The sequence below is a fragment of the Erythranthe guttata genome, chromosome 3 (genome assembly GCF_056151865.1).
Source record: "Erythranthe guttata isolate IM_541 chromosome 3, IM_541, whole genome shotgun sequence".
NCBI lineage: Eukaryota > Viridiplantae > Streptophyta > Magnoliopsida > Lamiales > Phrymaceae > Erythranthe > Erythranthe guttata.
This window is the reverse complement of record NC_142535.1, coordinates 16,542,198-16,563,574: the sequence shown is the minus strand read 5'-3', so window position 1 is coordinate 16,563,574 and position 21,377 is coordinate 16,542,198. Positions and strand designations below refer to the sequence as shown.

The window sequence follows — 21,377 nt, the reverse complement described above, 5'->3', positions numbered from 1 at the left end:
CTAGGAATCACATTTTGTGCATTGATTTGGTTGAATGTTTTGTATTTTAAATTTGGAATTAATTTGTGCTATATCATGCTATGTTCGGTTTTAGAACTCACCTTAGGAAATTTATGATACGAAGTATTGAGTAGTGAGTGATTTGGGATATGATTTGGGCCTTCTTTGAACCGTTTGAACCTTTCAAGCCGACCTTTTTATCGAAATTATCCTTAGAACCTTGATTTGAGCCTCGGAGAAAAGGTGTTCTTTCTTTTAGCCAATGTGTAAGGTAGAATAGGTGGAGATTCTTGAAAATTACCCCTTGGAGTTCAGTCAAAAAATTTTATAAGGTCCTTCTTCTTCTAAAAAAAAAAAAGAAAAAAAAAAGAAGACAAATATCTATGCTTCTATATAAAAAAAAAAAAAAAAAAAAAAAAAAAAAAAAAAAAAAAAAAAAGAAAGAGAGAAAAAGAGAAGAAGAAGAGACTAGAAGGGAGAAATAAGGACTAGTTGTTGAATTATTTTTGAAAACTCGATCCATTGCCTCAAAAGCAAAAGTGGAGACTTTTGAACTTTTGTGAATCGAGTTTATTAAAGTCCGTAGAGGTGAATTCATTGTTTCAAACGCCTATCTTTCAATTTTGGCGCAATCACCTAAATTCAAGAAGAATAGCCACATATACCCATATTTCCTACCTCGAACCAAAGAGCCTAACAATTGAAAGCCACAAAGCCCCAATGATCCCAATAGCTTAATGTTCGATATTAGTAGAGTAGAATAATTTGGTGAGTATTTGGAGTCAAGCATATGCATGTAAGTATAAATTTTTTCTATCTTTAATTTGCAAATATTGGATGCTTGAAGCAATTGTATGAATTGTGGTTTTTGGTAATGGTGAGTGACTAAGTGTTGTTGAATTTTGAGCTTGCGAATGCCTAAGAATTGTCATTATAATTACAAGTTCTGAGAACGTGAAGTTGATCATTGATCTATGTGATGAGATGTTATCGTTGAGTTATTTGCTTATTGGTAAATTCAATGTTTTGAAAACCGGATCGGACCGGCCGGTCGGACCGGTTCAACCGCGAACCGCCGCCATGTCCGGTCCGGTTAGATGTAAAAAACCAAAAATCCCAAAAACCCGGGTCAAATGCCAAAATCCCGGTTCGACCGGTAAGAACCGGTTAACCCGAAACCCGGTTCAAAAACCGATTTTTAGCTCAAAAAAAAATATGGCCAGATCTAAGTCAATGGTGGTCGTGGGTGGTAAAATCTTGTCAAAAAAGGTTGTTGGTGAACGGATCTGAGTGGTATTGACCGAATCCAAGTGGTGGCAGCCATAGATTTTCACCGAAGAAAAGAAAACGAAGGAGAAATTGAAAATGAAGGAAAAAATGAAACAATAAGTTGAGCAAATAGAGTATAAGTCTGGGTGGAAATTGGGATAATTAAAAATAAACAGAGATTGAAGAGAATAAAAGAAGAGAAGGGGATGGGCTTGTGGCTGTGAAAACGAGAGGAAGAAGAAAGGAGAGAGAGAGGGGAGGAAATCAGAGGAGAGAGGGGGGAGAGGAGAGGAGAGGAGAGAGAGAGGAGTGAGGAGTGAGGAGCGAGGAGGGGAGAAAATTAATAATTTTAAATTATATTTTTGTAAAAAAGGTGGAGTGAGTTGGGTAATAAAGTGATGAAAGTGAAAAGCAAATATAAAAATATAAAATTTATTATATTTAAGGCATTAAATTAATAAAAAAAAATATATATAAAAAAAAGTAAGAAACCCGGTTGGACCTCGGTTGAACCGGTCCAACCGTGACCCAGTAGCTTGGCCGGGTCGATGTTCGGTCCGGTTTTCAAAACATTGGGTAAATTTTGCTTGAGGACAAGCAAAAGTTCAAGTTTGGGGGTGTGTTAAGTGTGTATTTTTACACTTTATCGTATCTTTTTATTTGAGCTTTTGGTGTGTTTTAACGATAATTGGTGCTTAAAAAGTTGATTTATTGTATTTTAGGTACAAATTGAAGAATTGGAAAAGTATGGGGTCAAAACTGCAATTTTGGCGAAAATATGGGTCAAAAGTGAAAATATCAAAATTCTGAAGAAACAAGGCTCGGACCCCCGTCCCAGTTTTAGTGCAAATTATGGGACCCCCGTCCCATACTCCGAAATTGCGCAGTAAAGGAATTTTAATTGCACAAGGAAACTGCCTTCTTCCCCAAGTTCTTCACCCTATATAAGACCAAGCCAAGCACACAATTAGGGATCTTTGGGGAGGCAATTTGGAGCAACAAAGCAATAACGAAGACGAAGAATTCGAAGACTCTAAGCATAGATTTATCGTTTATGACTTATTTTATTTGTGTTTTTCCTTTAATCATGAGTAGCTAATTTTCTTATTTCTAGGATTTTATTTGGAACCCTATGTTGGATTTATGAACCCTTTTCTATGATTTTATGCAAGTTTTAACTCCGGATTATTTCTTCTACTTGTTTTATTAAGTGCATGAACTTGATCAACTTATGTGCTTTTATGTTATTGTTAATCGCATGAATCGGAAGATCGGGTTAATAATTAGAACTGTGGTGGAAGAGCCTTTGTGGTATTAACATAGGAATATAGTTAATCTCTTAGGTAGCCATTATTGAGATTTGTGCTTAATGATGTGTTCTAGAATTAATTGCATAGGAATATAGTAATTGAATCTAGAGTATTAGAATCGTAATACACGCGGAAGCGGGTTATGATTAGATTAGTATCTCAGGTTAATAATCTGGGTTAATTGCTTGCATAATTGAAGGAATTGGGGGAATAATAATCACATAGGGGGAAGAATAAAATCCTAGGCTTGTTTACTCTGATTAAACCTTCGTTTTTTATTGCTTTCGTGTTCTTGTCTTTTTAATTTGCTTTTTAATATAATTTAATTTAGTTAATCTTTTCCAAATTCGACTGTGTAGGGTGGGCTTGAAAACAATTGGTAGAATTTAGCGTCTAGGATTAGATAATTAAATATTCTCTGTGGGATCGATACTTGGACTTAAAAAATCCACTTTATTACTTGTACGATACGTGCACTTGCGTGTAGGTTTTCGACCAACAAGTAATTAAAAATCACTGCTGAAATTTGAATTTGTGACGTCAGATTGGCCCGTAAATTTGAATTTCAAACCTATTTTCTTCAATTATCAATTTATGACTCTCAATTTATATAGTAATTTGTTATTGCATGATCTATAGTACTTTTATATGTAGCATATGCTAAATGGTGTTATATATTTGGTATACGCAGAAGTTCCTTCTTCTTTCCAAGCTACGGGAACAATCGACGCCAAGTTCGACTGCGGCTACATCGTTTCGGTGAGACTTGGGAACGAGACTTTGAACGGTGTGCTCTACCACCCGAGCTATCCTGCTCCTCCTCCTGATGCCCCACCCGCACCGCTAACGTGCACCGACATTGTACCGTACAACCCACCAGAGCTTAGCAACCGCCGCACTAGAACAAGGCGAAGGAGAAGATCGAACGATCCTGACCATCCAAAAATCAACCGGAGTGGCTACAACTTCTACTTCGCGGAGAAGCACGCTCTGCTCAAAGTGGAGCACCCGAATCGCGAGAGACAGTTCACTAGAATGATCGGCGATGCATGGACTGCTCTCTCCTTGGAAGAAAGGGAGGTAAATTTAAAGCTTAAACAAAAGATTTATATTTTATTTATGTCAATTTTAAAAAAAAAAAAATTTAATTTCAAATGAATGGATATATATATATATATATATATATATATATATATATATATATATATATATATATATATATATATATATATATATATATTTTAAAATGCAGGTATATCAGGATATTGGGTTGAAAGATAAGGAGAGGTACCAGAGAGAGATGAAGGAGTACAGGGAGATGAAGATGGGGCAAAGCTGATGATATATGCAGGCGAAAAAAAGGAAGGTTTTATAAGCCTTTATGAAACTCCGGAACTCGGTTTTTAATTTCATTCAAATTTCGATAGATTTTTCAAGACTGGTTTTAGCTTTTCGAATAGGATTTCGTTTTCGGATTTTGAATGTGTTTTTTTTCGGTTTGAGTTATTTGTGACATTTAAAGGGTAAATTATAATCCCCTCCTGAGGTAAAGTCTATTTACAAAAAGACTCCTCATTTTGCTATATTTACATTCATCCCTTGCAATATGTAGATTTCTTACATCAACACCCCTTAGTAAGAGGTGATTGTAAGACATTTACAAAATTCAAGGGGATGAATGTAAAATCTCAAAAACAAGAGGTTTCTTTCATAATTACGCTTCGCCTCAGGGAGGCGGTTGTAATTTACTCGACATTTAAATTAGAGTCTATTTGCCAGTTATTTCCAACAATGTGCACAACCAGTTATGTGCGTGTGTGTGTGTGTGAAATCAGTGAATTAGCAGCACAGTAACAAAAATAAGTTAGTAGCGAGACCCAGGGGCGGACCTAGGGAGTATTGGGTGGGGGGGCTAGAATTTTTTTTTGGACTAAAATGCTACTAAATTTAAACTTTGGGGGGGCTAAATGGTATAAATTAATAGATAAATAACATAAAATATTAAAAATTTCATAAAAAAAAGGTAAAAAAAAATTTCTGCAGGGGCGGAGGCCCCCCCAAGGCATACCTTGGGTCCGCCCCTGGCGAGACCAATCTACATCGAACGAACAAAACCGGACCGAAATTTTGGCAACCATTTCGAAAAACCCTATGGTTTAATATGTGAAGATGTAATGCGAGTCCTTTTCTACCGATAATCGAAAACCATATATATATATATATACTAAGCAACATTTGACGAATATAGAAATTACTCTTCCATTCGAGTGTCCTCTGCTTTCTGTTGGGAAACATTGTCCTTGACTTTCGGTATTGTGAGTGAGGGATCTTGTCGAAGAACAGAAGGAGCTTTGAGCATGTGAATGTACTCATTCAATTCTTTCGCTCCCTCTCTCTGCAACTGTCCTTTCCTTCCCTTCATTCTGTACAAAATACATTTATATATTAAATATATATTTAATCAAGAATATACGAAAGTGGAACAAAAAAATCGGACATAAATGATTTTGTTTTTTTACCTCTCCTTGTGGTGCCTGGCCTCTCTATCGACTCGGACTTTATCAATCTTCTTAATGGCCTTGAGTGTGTGTCTCTGTCACATTCCTGTCGTATCTCTCGGGACTATTCCTCTTCCGTTCAAACTCGAAAGTTGCATCCTTTTGAATTTTCGCAAAAAAACAGAGGAAATTTAATAATTGTGTTGATGAGGGGAGAGAGAAAACATCAATATCGATATGAAAATAAGGTTATTATAGTGATTTTACCTGAGTCATGTCCTTCCTTCTATAAGCCTCGGTCCATTTTACTTTACGAGGGTTTCTCTTCATCTTGAAGTTTTTGTGGCATTTAGATCAACAAAATCTAAAAACCTGCAAAGTCAAATTATACGGACTTACACACACTTGAACGAAAACAAGAATCATAGCAATACAAGTATGAATGAAAATACTAAACGCAGCCCAAAAAAATCGTTTCAACTTGCAACAAATCAACCTCAGGAAAATTTCGAAAAAGGTTCAACTATCACCGGACTAATCACCTAGCCTCCAATTATTCTATTACAACGAGCCCCAAAGTTGACCAATGCAAAAAATGAGAACAAAATATTCATTCAACTTTACGAAACGGTGTAAAAGAAAAACACACAACATATATACAAAGATTATGATCAAATCCACTTTCCGACTCCTTACATCATTATTTACATAAAACAAAAGAAAACTGGATATTCCTTATCTAACTAGCAACCTTCTTCTAATTACACATGCCCCTAAACAAATATTAATAAGAAACAACAAATTTTGTGAAATTTTAAAAATTAACATAAAACAATAGAATGAGTACTAATAGTAAAAGCTCTGACCTTTGCATCATTACGAACAAATTGAATACCATGCCCTGGATATACAACCTCATTTTTGCTCTGTTCAATGCCAAAATCGATTTTATTTCAGTACTATCCAACCACAAATTCTATGCATTCTCGCAAATTGATTGATTTTTCCAATATATATGAAACCGGAAAAGAGGCGTTCGAAACCCTAATTTTAAATTAAATACAGCACGAGGGGGAATTTTTGTTCAATAAATTACAGTGAAAATTCGGACAAAAATAAATATATAGGTTAAACAATAGGAAATTGGATATATTTAATTTTAAAATCCGACCTGTAATCGGAAAGAAGGAGAAGAGGGAACGACGAGGGAAGTACAGAAAGGTGGCAGGGTTTTAAAGCGTGTTCTTTAAAAAAAAGAAAAAATAAAAGAACACACACTCTCGTAAACCGTGGTTGGAACTTGTATAAAGCGCTACTTTGCTAAGTTGCGCTATTTCTTTTTCTTTGGTATATATATATATATACATATTAGATTCTGTAAATGTACATATATAAATCTTACGTGTTAATCATATACATATATATATATAAAATAAAAAAAATAAAAAAAACACTGAATTATATATTAAATAAAATAAAATTATATATAAACCTTAATTAAATAGGAATAATGATTTTAAATAAAAGAAAATAAAAAATTGAAAAACAAAAGACTTTATTTACATAATTAGATATAGAAAGAGAAAAAGAGACGTTGGCAATATAATTGAATATAATATTTGGAAGTAGTGGGAATTGGTTAGGAAATATTTCTACTTTCCTATATAAGAACTAAGAACTACAGATATATACATATACATACATACATATTAAGAAAAAAAAAAAAAAGGAAAATAATAGAGAGAAGGAATTTGAACAGTTAATTTAACAACTGGCAGTTAAGGAAATATTAGTCTTGACCAAAAAGTAAACAAATATTATATTATATTCTAATAAGGTAATAGAGCAGAAGTGGGAGCCTATAAAAGAGAGATATCTGACATCGGTGAATAAAATTATTAGAGTAAAACCCAAAAATTAAACCCCAACCCAAGTGTTTCTTCTTCGTCAATAATCTCGTCTTCTTAATTACCTGCATCATATTTTCTTTTCTTGGTTAATTGCTCTTAATTAGCCACTTCTTTTCTTGGTTAACGATGACGATGAGAAATAGAAGCAGCCCCCTGAAGGGCGGCGGCGGCAGTAAAAATACAAGCACCGGCGGCGGAGGAGAAACGATCGTGAATATCCCAGAAACTAGTAATTCTGGTCCGTCAAACATTACCAGAAGACGAACTTTCGAGAAGACTAATTTCAGGTTACTTGCAGTTGCAGATGAAGAAATCCATGAAGAAAAAATAATAGCAGCAGATTCTTGGACCGGTCTCAAGATTGTACGCGTGGCGTTCTTGGTACTCTTCATTTCGTCTTTTATCATCACCTTCAATAATGATGATGGCATGAATGTCAAATTGTTTGGGTTGAAACTTTGGAAGTTAGAGGTGATGGGGTTTGTTCTTATATGCGGAAAAGTAATCGGGAATTGGGTGATGTACGGATCAGTAGTAGTTATACAAAAGTGCTTTCTCAAAACTTATAAGCTGATTGATTTCTGTTTTGGAATCAAAGATGTTGTAGCTTACGTGATTTGGTTTGTAGCAATTTTGATTACATGGCTATTGCTTTCGACTCAAAGTCATATCTCCGTCGAAAATTTCGTACGTGATCAGGCACCCAAATACGTAACACGAACCTGTTGGTGCTTCTTGGTCGGGTCTTTCATTTGTCTTGTAAAGACATACCTCGTGAAATTGTTGGAGTCAAACTACCACGTCAATTCCTATTTGACTAAGATTCACGAGTGTTTGTGTGATCCAGACGATGTTGGAAAAAGTATCGAGTTCGATGTCGACGGAGGCCAAGGTGTCTATTCATGATTACAATTCAAACTATAATTACAACCAAAAAAAATAAAAATGAAACTAACTAAATAACTAAATTGAAAAGGTCGAACGTTTGAATTAACTGAACACCGCCTACATAAGTCAATAAACTTTCAACCGAAAGCAATTAGTACAAACAAACCTTAAACCCCTTTTTTTTCAAAAAATCCTCGAGGAAGAAGCACAACCCTAGAAGCGGTGAGTACAAACATTTAGGAAGCATAAAAATGGCCATCGTGCTTTAACTGCATCATGAGATCAGTGATCAAGCACAATTTTTCATAATCGGCAATATCAATTTATAAAAGTAATCTAGTTATTCAAATTAGTACTAGAATCCTCCTCCTTTTTCTATAGATGCAAATGAGTTTAAACTACTTAAGCTGCTCTTTCTCTCTCTCACTCTCTCTCACACACACACACACACAAACACACGCTTGCGAGCACAAACACGATGATATTAAGTCATTAATCATTAAGATCATAAAAAAATGGTTATCTTCAAGCATTAATTGATCAAGAGCTAAGAACAAGAGGAATCTTGACAACCTAGCTCTAGACATGATCAATTACTAATTGCATTGTTGCATTACCAAGCTGTAAAGAATATTCATATCATTATTATTGCTGAATCATGTTACTACCTAGTAAGTCATTTGCCAATAATATTTCGACATTCACCGTGTGAAAATAGAACTCACGATAATTATAAGATATCACTAATTTTAGATGGACAATAGACAGATACAGCAAAATAGATATTGAGTTGAGATTTGCACGATGGATTATATAAATAATCAAGTATCACTATTGATTTTGTATGTCATTTACAAAAATATACATCTGTATGGTGTGGTCAAAATTATATCGAGCCATTGAAGCTAATGGCCAAGAACATTAAGAAGCGAAACTCTAGTTTTGACTAAACTTCTAAATAAGGCTTCTAATCCCTCTTCGATTTCTTGGATTGTCATTTCCGATGATTTCAACTTCTTCAACATGTTTTTGCTGTCCATGTTTCTTGTTGGCTTTTGGATGTTCAACGAACTCAAATCCTCAGCGCCCCTTTCTGAACAAACACGGCTGTTTTGGGTGGTGAATTTTGAAAGCAGCGACCAACTTGTTTGGTTCGATCTTTTGTTTTCCCCAGACAATAGGATAAAGACGGACTTTAGAACTGATAAATCATGGGACTCTGTTTCTTTTAGCATCGTCAATAAATCGTTATCAGTTGTAGACTTGTGGTTGAAGCTCTTCAAATTCTTGATGCTTTTGTTGACCATCTTAGTGATCTTCTTTCTCGATGCCACATAAGCACTAACATCGGCTGATGTGGCTGTTTCGGCTTTATTTCTCCTGATTGAGGATTCTAGATCTTGAACAGACTCCTTGGTCAAACACACGATTTCTCTAGAAAGAGCACATAGATCAACGAGCTTAAGAGATCCCTCGAGCAACTCGTTTATCCAATTTCCTTGAGAAAGTGTTTGCTGAACTGAAGGCATTTGAATTAAATCATTGATGCCTTCATGTAGATTTCTGAGGCTGGCCAAATTAGAACACACAGAAGTGGATTCCGAGTCCCTCAATCTGCACAATTGGTTTTCAACGCTTTCGATTGTTGGATGAGATTGAGATGGGAAACTGTTAGATCGAGAATGGAAATTAGCCATCCTATTTTTTTTTAACGAAATGATCTTTGAAAGATGAAAGTGTTTATATGTGAGTTTGAGAGAAGATGTGATTTGTTTGAAGATATGTTTGAATTAGATGTTGTGAGGTATATATGTAGAGAGGGAGATGGGACAAAAGAAAAACAGATGGAATATGTACCACCTACAATGTCGGGTCAACTTGTGAAATAAATTAAAATAAATATGAATATGCACGAATTGCATGTCACCGTGATCTTGAATAATGGAAAAAAAAAAAAAAAAAAAAAAACTCAGATCATGCAGATCTCAGCTGCTATATTTTAATTGTAGGGTTAGGAATCTTGACAGCCATGAAATTGAATTAATTCATATATAGCCTACTCATTAATGAAATGTCTCCCAACCGTAAGCTCCGGTGTGATTAAAATACTCGTACGTAGTCAAGTGCTATGCTGGAGTTTGTCTGATCTTCAGACAAGGAAGAAAATGTGAATTCGTCCGTGTTGGCTAGTAAATTATTGTTAATCTATTAAAATCATGTGAAATTTGTGATTATTTATTATCGCATAAAGGCAGAAAAAGTGAAGTGTTGTCTGCAATTTATGTTTATATCCCATTTTTTAATATTTACTCATTTTTCTATATTTTAGGGTCCTATTTTTGGGAAATGACATTGCATGTGTTTCATTAATCTATATTATATTCACTAATTTTGAAGCATTAGGAATCTTGACAGTAATCAAGTCCTGAGGCATACTTACTGATCAGCTTATATTAATATATGTTAATTATTTCTGATCTTCAGACACGGAAAAACATAACGTGGGTTCGATGAGTAAGATTAAGAAAGATGTTAGATGTAGTTTATGTTTTCTTTAAATAATTGGAACTTCATAGTTGTGACTTGTGAGTCATTAAAAATGGCATTTCATCCATTAATTGACTATTGATTAATGATTAAGAACAAGAGGAATCTTGACAACCTAGCTTTAGACATGATTAGTTAGTGATTGCAGTGTTGCATTATCAAGCTGTACATTATTTTCACATCCTTATTTGCTGAATTATGTTATTACTTAGTCAAACAATAATATCGTTGGTAATTGTAAATTATATTACATATCGGTAATTTTATATAGACAATAGAGCAAAAAATAGATGTTGAGTTAAGGTGTTGTGCACTGAATTATATAGGTAACGAAGTATCGATTTTGATTTTGTATATATGTCATTTACAGTATAGTATACATTTCTATGGTAAGATAAAAAAATGTGGCTAATGACTAAGAACATTAAGAAGTGAAACTCTGTTTTTCACTAAACTTCTAAATAAGGCTTCTAATCCCTCTTCGATTTCTTGAATGATCATTTCCGATAATTTCAACTGCTTCAACATGCTTTTGCTATCCATGTTTTTTGTTGACTTTTGGATGTTCAACGAACTCAAATCCTCAGCGCCACTTTCTGAATAAACACGGCTGTTTTGGGCGGTGAACTTTGAAATCAGCGACCAACTTGTTTTGCTTGATTTTTCGTTTTCGCCAGACAATAGGATTAAGACAGACTTTAGAACTGATAAATCGTGGGACTCTGCTTCTTTCATCATTGTCCATAATTCGTTATCAGTTGTTGACTTGTGGTTTAAGCTCTTCAAATTCTTGATGCTTTTGTTGACCATCTTAGCGATCTGCTTTCTCGAGGCAACATAAGCACTAATGTCGGATGATGTGGCTGTTTCGGCTTTATTTCTCCTGATTGAAGATTCTAGATCATAAACAGATTCTTTGGTCAAAGAAACAATTTCTCTAGAAAGAGCACATAGATCAACGAGCTTGAGAGATCCCTCGAGCAACTCGTTTATCCAATTTCCGTGAGAAAGTGTTTGCTGAACAGAAGGCATTTGAATCAGATCATTGATGCCTTCGTGTAGATTTCTGAGGCTAGCCAAATTTGCACAAACAGAAGTGGATTCTGAGTCGGCCCTCAATCTGCACAAATGATCTTCAACGCTTTCGATTGTTGGGTGAGATTGAGATGGGAAACTGTTTGATCGAGAATGGTATGTAGTAGCCATCTTTTTTTTTTAATATAAAAATGAATCGTTGGGTGAGGTTGAATGTAGAATATATGACTTTGGAAGAAGATAGTTAGATGGTTGAAGTAATAGTTATGGTATGAGCTATATATATATGAAGGGAGACGAACATGCATAATACGAAACGAATATGTTCCACCTATAATGTCTCTTCAACTTGTGAAATAATTGAAAATAAATATGAATGTGCACGAATTGCATGTCCCCCATGATATTGAATAATCGAGAAATATACGAAAACTCAAATCATGCAGATCTCAGCTGCACGATTTTGGAGCAGGAGGAATCTTGACAACCATGAAAACAATTTCATAAATTGTAATAAACAGCAGAGTCATTGATGAGGTATGTCAGATGTCTCCATAACTGTGTATAAAAGATTATTTTGTGCTAGGCTGGAAGGTTTCTGATCTTCAGACAACCAGCAAAATAAAAAATATGCAAACTAATATATAACTTATAAACTACACGTGTTTTCGTGCAGTATGCGGTTGAATTATAAAATGATTATCGTCTTAGAAACACCTAAAAAACGTGTGAATTTTTTTGACACCGTATAGTTCTAAATTACTTACCACGCTGCTGCACTACCGGGTTATTTATATTGTGTGCTATAGTTCTCATAGCTGAATAATAAAAAAATAGAACAGGACTTCCATTAAACGGAATCTTCTTGTTTTACCGAAAAATAAATAAATATTGACATTTTTACCTACATAGCTTTGTATTTTAAAACCGAATAAAAAAAGATTGTACTTGTTTTCTAGTTAGTTCTTATTAGTTTTAGTAGATGTTACATGTATTACGGCTTCATACATATCTTAAATTATAAAGCTGTAGGGCAAAAAAAAAATTCAACCAACACATTATATACATTGATCATGAAGCATTAGGAATCTTGACAGTGATTAAGTGTATTTAATAGTATGGTGTTTATGATCTGTTATTTGATTGAATTATTTTATTAAAGCTGGTGTTTCTGATCTTCAGACATGGAAAAATATATTACAGGCTCGACGGGTGAGATTAATTAATATAATTGATCAATGATTTAGAACAAGAGGAATCTTGACAGTCTAGCCTCTAGAAATGATCAATTAGTTATTGCATGTACGTAAAATTCATATCGTTATAGCTGAACTATGTTATTATTTAGTCAATTATTGATAACAAACATCTAAACGTGCAAATAATAGTCTCGATAGGCAATTATAGCAGATCAATAGTTTTTGACAGATAATACAAAAAAAAAAAAAAACAATAGATGTTGAGTTGAGGTTTTGTGCACTGAATTATATAGATAATGAAGTATTGGTATTGATATTTTATCTCATTTACAGATGTATATATTTACACTTGTATGGTATGGTAAAAAATGTGAAAATTATCCCGAGCCAATTAAACGACTAATGGCTGAGAACATTGAGTAGAGAAACTCTAGTTTTGACTAAACTTCTAAATAAGGCTTCTAATCCTTTTTCGATTTCTTGAATTGTCATTTCCGATGATTTCAATTGCTTCAACATGTTTTTGCTGTCCATGTTTTTTGTTGATTTTTCGATGTTCAACGAGCTCAAATCCTCAGCGACACTTTCTGAATGAACACGGCTGTTTTGGGTGGTGAACTTCGAAAGCAGTGACCAACTTGTCTTGCTTGATTTTTCATTTTCGCCAGACAAGAGGATTAAGACGGACTTTAGAACTGATAAATCGTGGGACTCTGCTTCTTTCATCATTCTCCATAATTCGTTATCTGTTGTAGACTTGTTGAAGCTCTTCAAATTCTTGATGCTTTTGTTGACCATCTTAGTGATCTTCTTTCTTGATGCCACATAAGCACTAACATCGGCTGATGTGGCTGTTTCGGCTTTGTTTCTCCTGATTGAAGATTCTAGATCTTGAACAGATTCCTTTGTCAACGAAACAATCTCTCTAGAAAGAGCACATAGATCAACGAGCTTGAGAGATCCGTCAAGCAACTCGTTAATCCAATTTTCGTGAGAAAGTGTTTGTTGGATTGAAGGCATTTGAATTAAATCGTTTATGCCTTCATGTAGATTTTTGAGGCTAGCCAATTTAGAACACACAGAAGTGGATTCTGAGTTGTCGGCCCTCAATCTGCACAAATGGTCTTCAACGCTTTCGATTGTTGGATGAGACTGAGATGGGAAACTGTTTGATCGAGAATGGAAATTAGCCATCTTTTTTATTTATATTTTTGAAGAAAATGAACTTTGAAAGATGAAAAGTGAGTTTGAGAGAGAAGATGTGATTTATGTTTGAGTTAGGTGTTGTGAGGTATATATGTAGAGAGGCTGAAAGGGAGATGGACAAAAGAAAAACAAAAGGAATATGTTCCGCCTACATTGTCTCGTTAAAAAAATTTGAAATTAAATATGATTATTGTGCACAAGTTCCCCGGCCATGTCGACCGGATCTTGTACAATCGAAAAATGAATAACTCAAAATCATGCAGATGCAGATCTGAGCTATACAATAAGCTGCTGATCTTGAAGCAAGAGGAATCTTGACAGCCATGAAATTTGAATTAATTTGTATATATAATTTATTCATTATTAATGATGCTACATCAAATGTGTCGCAGCCTATAAGCAGTGACAGAATAAAAGATTAATTTCTGCTCATCTTCAGACAAAGAAAGAAAATTATGTTAAATGCTCACACGAGCGTAGGTGTTGTCTGTGTTTCGACAGCAATTTGAATTTAAATTATAAATATGATATATTGGGAATATATCATATTTATTTACAAGTATTTTGAATACTTTAATGATTCATCAAAAAAAATTAAATAACTAAATAAAGAAGAAGATTTTAATGGGCTTGAATTCTATTGAATATTTATGGGCTTAATTTTAGCAATGTACTTATATTTGGTAGCGCGGATGAGGCCCATAAGATGGGCTTGTTTCTTATATTTTATATTTATTTTTCTTTTTGTTAATACACGAACATAAACGTACTCAAATTGACTTGCATAATTGAGTGACAAAAATAAAATAAAATAATGGAAAGAAAGACAATAAAAAAGCTGTACGTGCATGCATGGAAGTTTCCGACACCTAAATTTTAGCTGTTGACAATTAGATCCATATCCGTACAAGAAAGGGTACTTCCACTCTTCTTCCTCTCCACATTTAAATTCTTACTATATATATAATCTACTCATAATCTACAATCCTAATTAAATACTTACGTCATTGAACAAATGTCACTACCCGAGTTCGATTTCGACTCACTTACTGAGTTGCACAATTCCGTGAACGAGTTACTGTCTTCCCCCACCACCAAGCACGAGATAATCCACAACGGCCATGAAAAGTGGGGCCACGACGTGTCGGAAGCGTCGCTAAAAATGGCTGACTCTTGCGCCGCCGCCAAGGACCTCCTCCTCCTCGCCAAGGACCACCTCCAGAGCCTCCAGTCCGCCTTCCGCCGCATCGCCGCCACCACCGAGACGGCGGAAAACAACTTCGCCCACCACCGCCTCCCCCGTAAGCAGCTGAAGAAAGCAATCCTGAAAAGAATACACTCGCTCAAGGCCGGGATGAAAAACAGTTCCCCCGCCGGCCAGGCGGCGGCGGAGGGCCAAACCCTTGCGGCGGTGGTGAATTTGCTGAAGGAAGTGAGAGCCACCACCCTGTTGATCGTCCGGTCGGTGTTAACCCTCATCACCATACCAAACCCGGAGAACAAACCCGGTTCGGGTAAGAAGGATCCGATTTTCAGGATCCGATTTACCCGGGTGGATAGCTTGAGTATTTGGGAGAAAAACGACGTCGTATTGGACACACGATCTGTGATGAAAAGGTTGGAGGAAGTGGAGATGGTGGTGGGAGATATGGAAGCTGAATTAGAGGACATGTTTAGAAGGCTGATTAGGACAAGGACTTCACTCCTAAACATACTTACTACCTAGGATTATTAATTAGTGGCAATTAAACACTAATAATTAATTATCAAGAGAATTAAGCAGCCTAATATTATTCCGGGGGTTTGCTTTAAATTGGCCTTTTTTTTATTCTATATATTCTTTGATTCATGTACAATAAAGTCGGGGCTTGGGGCCGAGGGATTTCCCCTTTTGATACGAGACGAATTTGTTATATGTAATAATCTTTTAATTACAAATTACTCGCAATTATATATGTGCATCGAATAAAATTTATTTCAGTGCAATGATCAGCATATAACACGATTGGTGTAAACTATACTGACAAACCATGTACTACAATCTCAACCAAGAAACCAAGAAAAATTGAGTTCATATCGTCTTACTTCTCGAATTAGAATTAGGGCAAATTATGAAAAAATCCCTAAACTTAGGCTAATTAACGAACACACCCCCACCTGTCCGTACGTAATTACCAAAATCCTCCTCTGACTAACTGTTGACCGAGTTTTTTAACATAAAATGTGTACACTCTATTATATATTATGTTAAATAGGTGATAATTAAAAGAAAATATCTGAAGTTGTTTCAAGTCTATTACCTGAAATAAAAAAAGATTTCGTGAGAAAATGACACTGTAAAGGATTGGTGTAAGATGAAAATAAACACCAGGTTTTTTTTTTTATAATTACAAATAGATGGAGGTGATTTTCGTAATGTAACACAAGTTTTGGGTTTCGTGATTTAAATTATAATAAAGTGGAGCACTAATGTTTGGATCTAATAAAAGTAAACTCTATCCAATTCTTTACTAAACACTTATTAATGTTTGTATGGGAATATCCAATAGAAGTGGCATTGTACCAAGATTATTGGCATGGTTTGTACTTTGTACTTAGCACTAACTAATTAAATCCTAGAACATGGGGGGCTAGAGTTTAGATGCTCGATTATTCTCGTGTAAAGCTGACACGTGTAATTTACAATTATTTGTCACATTTTTCTCACCATTTCTGGCAATCAATCAAATACACGTGCAAAATAAACTTCTGGCGCGTCAAAGTTGACCTGCTCAGGAAAATTCAGCATCGTCCCCAAACATTCACACTATATCCAAACATCCCACTATATAGGGTAAATTACAATCACCCCTGAGGTATGGTCAATTTACGAAAAAACCCCTCTTGTTTGGATAATTACACCCACCACCCTCAACTATGATTTTTTTCTTACACCTCCACCCTTATGGTGTCAAATTCAACATAATCATCTAAATTTAGTGGAATACGCTCTAGTTTGTATACATTTTGTGCAAAAAAACAGTGTCTGATGCATCACAATCTGATATATACAATCCAAAAAACACATATTATGATCATCTTGCTTCAAAATGTGCAGTTCGAATAGGATAAAACGAGTACAAAAGTGATAATATTTCATATAATCTAGAATATTCCACTAAATTTTATAATTGAGGGATGGTTGTAATTACCCAAACAAAAGAGGGATTTTTGTAATTTGACCATACCTAAGGGATTGATTGTAATTTACCCCCACTATATAAAATACTATTATAATAATAATAACCACAACTTGTACTCAAAACACTGCTACATTAGTCTCTCAGTTCATCTGAAAATTAATCAATTATTCCGTTTTAATGGCAAAAAGCATCTCAAATTCTTTGGATATCGATCCACGCAGCGGATTTCGCGGAGCGGATTCCACCTTCTACAGCAAGCGCACCCCAATTCCTCTCCCCTCCAATGAATCGCTCGACGTCACCACCTTCATCTCCTCCCGCGCCCACCGCGGCGAGGTCGCATTCATCGACGCCGCCACCGGCCGCCGCCTCACCTTCGCCGACGTGTGGCGTGCGGTTGACGCCGTATCCACCTCCCTCTCCGCCGAATTCGGCATCCGCAAAGGCCACGTCATCCTCCTCCTCACGCCTAACTCGATCTACTTCCCCATCGTCTGCCTCGCCGTCATGTCACTCGGCGCCGTCATCACCACCACCAACCCCCTCAACACTCCCCGTGAAATCGGGAAACAGATCTCCGATTCGAAGCCGGTGCTCGCCTTCACCGTTCCGGAGCTTCTCCCCAAACTCGCCGGTTCAAATCTCCCAATCGTCCTCCTCGGATCGGATAGTTGTACCCCGAGCAGTAAAAGTAGTACCGAGTTAAGAATCGTCGCTTCAATTGAGGAAATGATGAAAAAGGAACCGAGTCAGAGCCGAGTCAAGGAGAGAGTCCACCAGGACGACACGGCGACGCTTCTCTACTCCTCCGGCACAACCGGCGCCAGCAAAGGCGTCGTTTCGTCGCACAGGAACCTAATTGCAATGGTCCAAACAGTGGTGAATCGGTTCAAATTAGACGACGAAAATCAAACCTTCATCTGCACGGTTCCGATGTTCCACATCTACGGATTAGTAGCCTTCGCCACCGGCCTGATCGCCTCCGGTTCGACCGTCGTAATCCTTTCCAAATTCGAGATGGATGAAATGCTGATGGCGATTCAGAAATTCTCCGCCACCTATCTGCCTCTAGTTCCGCCGATTCTAGTGGCGATGGTCAACAACGCCGATATCATCAGAAAAAAGTACGATTTCAGCAGCCTGCACTCCGTCCTCTCCGGCGGCGCACCGCTGAGTAAGGAAGTGATAGAGGGGTTCTCGGAGAAGTACCCGAACGTGACGATTTTGCAGGGCTATGGACTCACTGAGTCGACCGGGATCGGAGCTTCGACGGACTCGCTGGAGGAGAGCCGGAAATATGGAACGGCGGGGCTGCTATCGCCGAACATGGCGGCGAAGATCGTCGATCCGGAGACTGGGGAGGCGTTATCCGTGAACCAGACCGGTGAGCTTTGGCTGAAGGGCCCCTCCATTATGAAAGGTATTAAAACATTTTAATTGTTTTTTTTTTTAAATAAACAAATATTTTACTAATATTTTTTTTGAAACAATATTTTACTAATTCCAAGTACTCTAATATTTAATAATTAATTAACTATTAAAATATTTAATGATTGTACAATTGTACTTCCTTGTACTCTAATTAAGTATATGTTTATGGAATTCTTCCATGTATTTAAAAAATAGATTTTACCATGCTCCTTACTTGTAGTTTTCAATTATTTTGCATTAATGTTTCAATCATATATTTTATATTAATAGATATCTTAATATATTTTAATTAACTAAACAGCACATTAGTATAAAATTAATCTATATGTATATATATTTATTAATTTAATATTCGTAGTATACACATGTAATAAATAAATTAAATGAAATGAAATAAATGATGGAGAATGGAAAAGAAACTAAAGGAGAAAGGGACTTATGTGCGCGTGTATATGTGAGATACCAGTGATGAACTAGTGGCCGATGTCGTTCTACCAGCTAGTCGTCGGTTTCTTGTTTACTTTATTTCTTATTCAATGGAGTACATTATTGATTATTGTGTGGTCCTGCTAATCCTAAGGTGTCGAATGCAAAAAAAAAAAAAGAAAAATCGATTAAAATGTGTCCGAAGGGAAGTTGTCGTTTCCTGTCAAAAAATTACGTAGACATAATTTTATGTCAAAAAATCTCATAATTTACCTTCAAAAAATTTTGATGCACAGGATATTTTAGCAATGAAGAGGCCACAGCTTCGACTCTGGATTCGGAAGGGTGGTTGAGAACTGGTGATTTGTGCTACATTGACGAGGATGGATTTATCTTTGTGGTGGACAGGTTAAAAGAGCTCATCAAGTACAAGGGTTATCAAGTGAGTGGAAATTGGAATTACACTTCATCGATCGTGTTAAAAACATCACTAAACTAAATTTTAACTGATTTACACGCAGTAATGAGTGTTTCTTGTGGATCCAATGTGGAAACTTTTAACTAATAGTATGCATAATTATTTCAGGTACCTCCTGCAGAATTGGAGGCTTTGCTACTCACTCACCCGGAAATCTCTGATGCTGCTGTTATACCGTAAGTTGTCGATAACGACTTCCGTTTCTTAACTGGTAATATTGTATTATGGTAGTACATAGTTAAAATGATAATTCTTCGAAAACCGTAGGTTCCCAGATAAAGATGTTGGACAATTTCCGATGGCGTACGTCGTACGCAAAGCGGGAAGTGCAATATCAGAGAGTGGAGTGATGGATTTCATCGCGAAGCAGGTTGAACAAAATGCTAATTAAACTAAAATAAATAAGTCGAAGTTTGGATTGATTTAGTTTCCATTATTCGATATCTTGTCTCGTTAGCAATATAATAAGCTAAACTTTTACTTGTTCATTTGAATATAGGTAGCTCCATACAAGAGAATTCGACGTGTGGCATTTGTGGCTTCCGTCCCGAAAAACCCTTCTGGCAAGATACTCAGGAAGGATTTGATCAAGCTTGCTCTCTCTAAGATATAACGAGCTGTATGTATATATATAAGTTCCTCTGTCTCTCCTTTTCTCTTCTATAGCAGTCTTGTATTGATAGTTACAAACGACTACGAAAAACTACGAGATATTAAAAAAAGAAAAAGAGGGGAGTTTGATTGTATCGAACCTCGTTTCTTGTCAACAAGACTGCATATTGTTGCCTACTCCTACCATCATTATACGGAAATCTCCTCGGTAAATTTAAGAATGGAGTGCATCAATTGTTTCTCGCACGGAACTAATAAAGGGCCGTGCACTGTCAATCCGTACTCCTCTTCAGCCATTTCTAGCAGCACTCTGAAAATGGGGTGATTTAGATAGCACAGAGGTACGGTGAACCGGTTGTTGTCGTTTGAGTAGACCACGAAATGGCCTCGTCTTTTCCATTTTTCGATTATCTTGCTCAGCTTCTTGGAGCTCCCTTTCATGGGATTTAGCATCAAAATTCTTTTTTTTTTTCTTGGCCTTTAGAGCTATTGTTTATAAAAATGATTGATAGTTTTTTTGGTGCTGATAAAGAAGCTTTCAAGAATGTCTTTGTCTGCTTGATTAAATATCAAGGTATGGAGGGTGGGGGTGGGGGTGGGGGTGGGGGTGGGGGTGGGGGTGGGGGTGGGGTGGTAGTTTGAAGAATCCAAAAACGTGAGGAGATAGAATTATAGAGATTGATTGTGTGTGGAGGTAGTGAAAGTGTCTTGTGCCTGAGTTTCATTTATTGCAAAAGACAAAGAATGATTTTTTATATAGAGAGAGAGGGGAACTAGGACTCAAAATAGAATCAAATTACTCTATAATGGGATTTGAGATCGTTTGTTGAAAGCTCGTTTGAGCTCGATTTGTTAAAAATAACCGATGAAACTTAAACAAATTAAATATGTTTGTTTGGTAAGTTATGAAACTCGGTTTTTGAAGCTTGATTAAAAATTGATAAAATATGTACAGAAAATAAAGATATTTGAGAACGATTGGGGTTCGGTTCGATTAGGGTTAGTACGACATGAGCCAATTGCTTATCAAACTAAATTCAAACATAGCTTTTGAAACTCACTGTAATTTTATACAAGTTTGAACAATCGTACAGTCGATTCGACTCGATTTAATGACACCGATGGGGCCAATGGTCTAGTTTTCTGTTTTGGACACATTTATTTTAGTTCATAGAAACAAGTAGAAACGTCCAAATTGGACAATGCACGGGATTGTTTATAGAGTTGGGGTTTTCTTTTGTCCAAAAAATAAAATAGATATTTTTGCTAAAGCAAAACAACAACATAACTTAAACTTTAATTTAGTATTCATCTCTAAGAAAAAAAAAAAAAAAATGTGTATAATTTGAGAGGATGGTTGTTGGTCCCGACTAAGGGTGTGAATGA

General features: G+C 36.0%; 6 protein-coding genes across 6 annotated transcripts; 3 read left to right on the top strand and 3 right to left on the bottom strand.

Annotated features, from left to right (window-relative positions):
* The first annotated feature begins 3,211 nt into the window (after positions 1–3,211).
* Positions 3,212–4,054, top strand: LOC148771949 (high mobility group B protein 9-like). Its single transcript, XM_088816067.1, has 2 exons — positions 3,212–3,659; positions 3,832–4,054. The coding sequence occupies exons 1-2, from the start codon at positions 3,237–3,239 to the stop codon at positions 3,916–3,918; spliced, it is 510 nt and encodes a 169-aa protein (XP_088672193.1). The 5' UTR covers positions 3,212–3,236; the 3' UTR covers positions 3,919–4,054.
* Positions 4,055–8,698: 4,644 nt separating this feature from the next.
* Positions 8,699–10,691, bottom strand: LOC148771948 (uncharacterized). Its single transcript, XM_088815753.1, has one exon. It carries the CDS (start codon positions 9,570–9,572, stop codon positions 8,781–8,783), a length of 792 nt encoding a protein of 263 aa, XP_088671879.1. The 5' UTR covers positions 9,573–10,691; the 3' UTR covers positions 8,699–8,780.
* A 139-nt stretch (positions 10,692–10,830) lies between these two features.
* On the bottom strand, positions 10,831–11,628 carry LOC148771947 (uncharacterized). The gene has a single exon (XM_088815751.1). The coding sequence runs from the start codon at positions 11,626–11,628 to the stop codon at positions 10,831–10,833; it is 798 nt and encodes a 265-aa protein (XP_088671877.1).
* Positions 11,629–12,977: 1,349 nt separating this feature from the next.
* Positions 12,978–13,920, bottom strand: LOC105950663 (uncharacterized). Its single transcript, XM_012974030.2, has one exon. It carries the CDS (start codon positions 13,848–13,850, stop codon positions 13,056–13,058), a length of 795 nt encoding a protein of 264 aa, XP_012829484.2. The 5' UTR covers positions 13,851–13,920; the 3' UTR covers positions 12,978–13,055.
* Positions 13,921–14,836: 916 nt separating this feature from the next.
* On the top strand, positions 14,837–15,817 carry LOC105950664 (uncharacterized). Its single transcript, XM_012974031.2, has one exon. The coding sequence runs from the start codon at positions 14,878–14,880 to the stop codon at positions 15,586–15,588; it is 711 nt and encodes a 236-aa protein (XP_012829485.2). The 5' UTR covers positions 14,837–14,877; the 3' UTR covers positions 15,589–15,817.
* A 1,325-nt stretch (positions 15,818–17,142) lies between these two features.
* LOC105950746 (putative CoA ligase CCL5) lies at positions 17,143–20,168 on the top strand. The gene is made up of 5 exons (XM_012974111.2): positions 17,143–18,464; positions 19,198–19,343; positions 19,488–19,555; positions 19,647–19,749; positions 19,879–20,168. Exons 1-5 carry the CDS (start codon positions 17,222–17,224, stop codon positions 19,990–19,992), a joined length of 1,674 nt encoding a protein of 557 aa, XP_012829565.2. The 5' UTR covers positions 17,143–17,221; the 3' UTR covers positions 19,993–20,168.
* Positions 20,169–21,377: the final 1,209 nt, after the last annotated feature.

Bases quoted from the DNA above. Each gene is read 5' to 3' on its own strand.
- LOC105950664 (XM_012974031.2), top strand. From the start codon at position 14,878: ATGTCACTACCCGAGTTCGATTTCGACTCACTTACTGAGTTGCACAAT.
- LOC105950746 (XM_012974111.2), top strand. From the start codon at position 17,222: ATGGCAAAAAGCATCTCAAATTCTTTGGATATCGATCCACGCAGCGGA. The intron at 18,465-19,197 runs GTATTAAAACAT...TTTGATGCACAG, and splicing joins GGGCCCCTCCATTATGAAAG to GATATTTTAGCAATGAAGAG. The intron at 19,556-19,646 runs GTAAGTTGTCGA...CGAAAACCGTAG, and splicing joins TCTGATGCTGCTGTTATACC to GTTCCCAGATAAAGATGTTG.
- LOC148771948 (XM_088815753.1), bottom strand. From the start codon at position 9,572: ATGGCTAATTTCCATTCTCGATCTAACAGTTTCCCATCTCAATCTCAT.
- LOC148771949 (XM_088816067.1), top strand. From the start codon at position 3,237: ATGCTAAATGGTGTTATATATTTGGTATACGCAGAAGTTCCTTCTTCT. The intron at 3,660-3,831 runs GTAAATTTAAAG...TTTAAAATGCAG, and splicing joins TCTCCTTGGAAGAAAGGGAG to GTATATCAGGATATTGGGTT.
- LOC105950663 (XM_012974030.2), bottom strand. From the start codon at position 13,850: ATGGCTAATTTCCATTCTCGATCAAACAGTTTCCCATCTCAGTCTCAT.
- LOC148771947 (XM_088815751.1), bottom strand. From the start codon at position 11,628: ATGGCTACTACATACCATTCTCGATCAAACAGTTTCCCATCTCAATCT.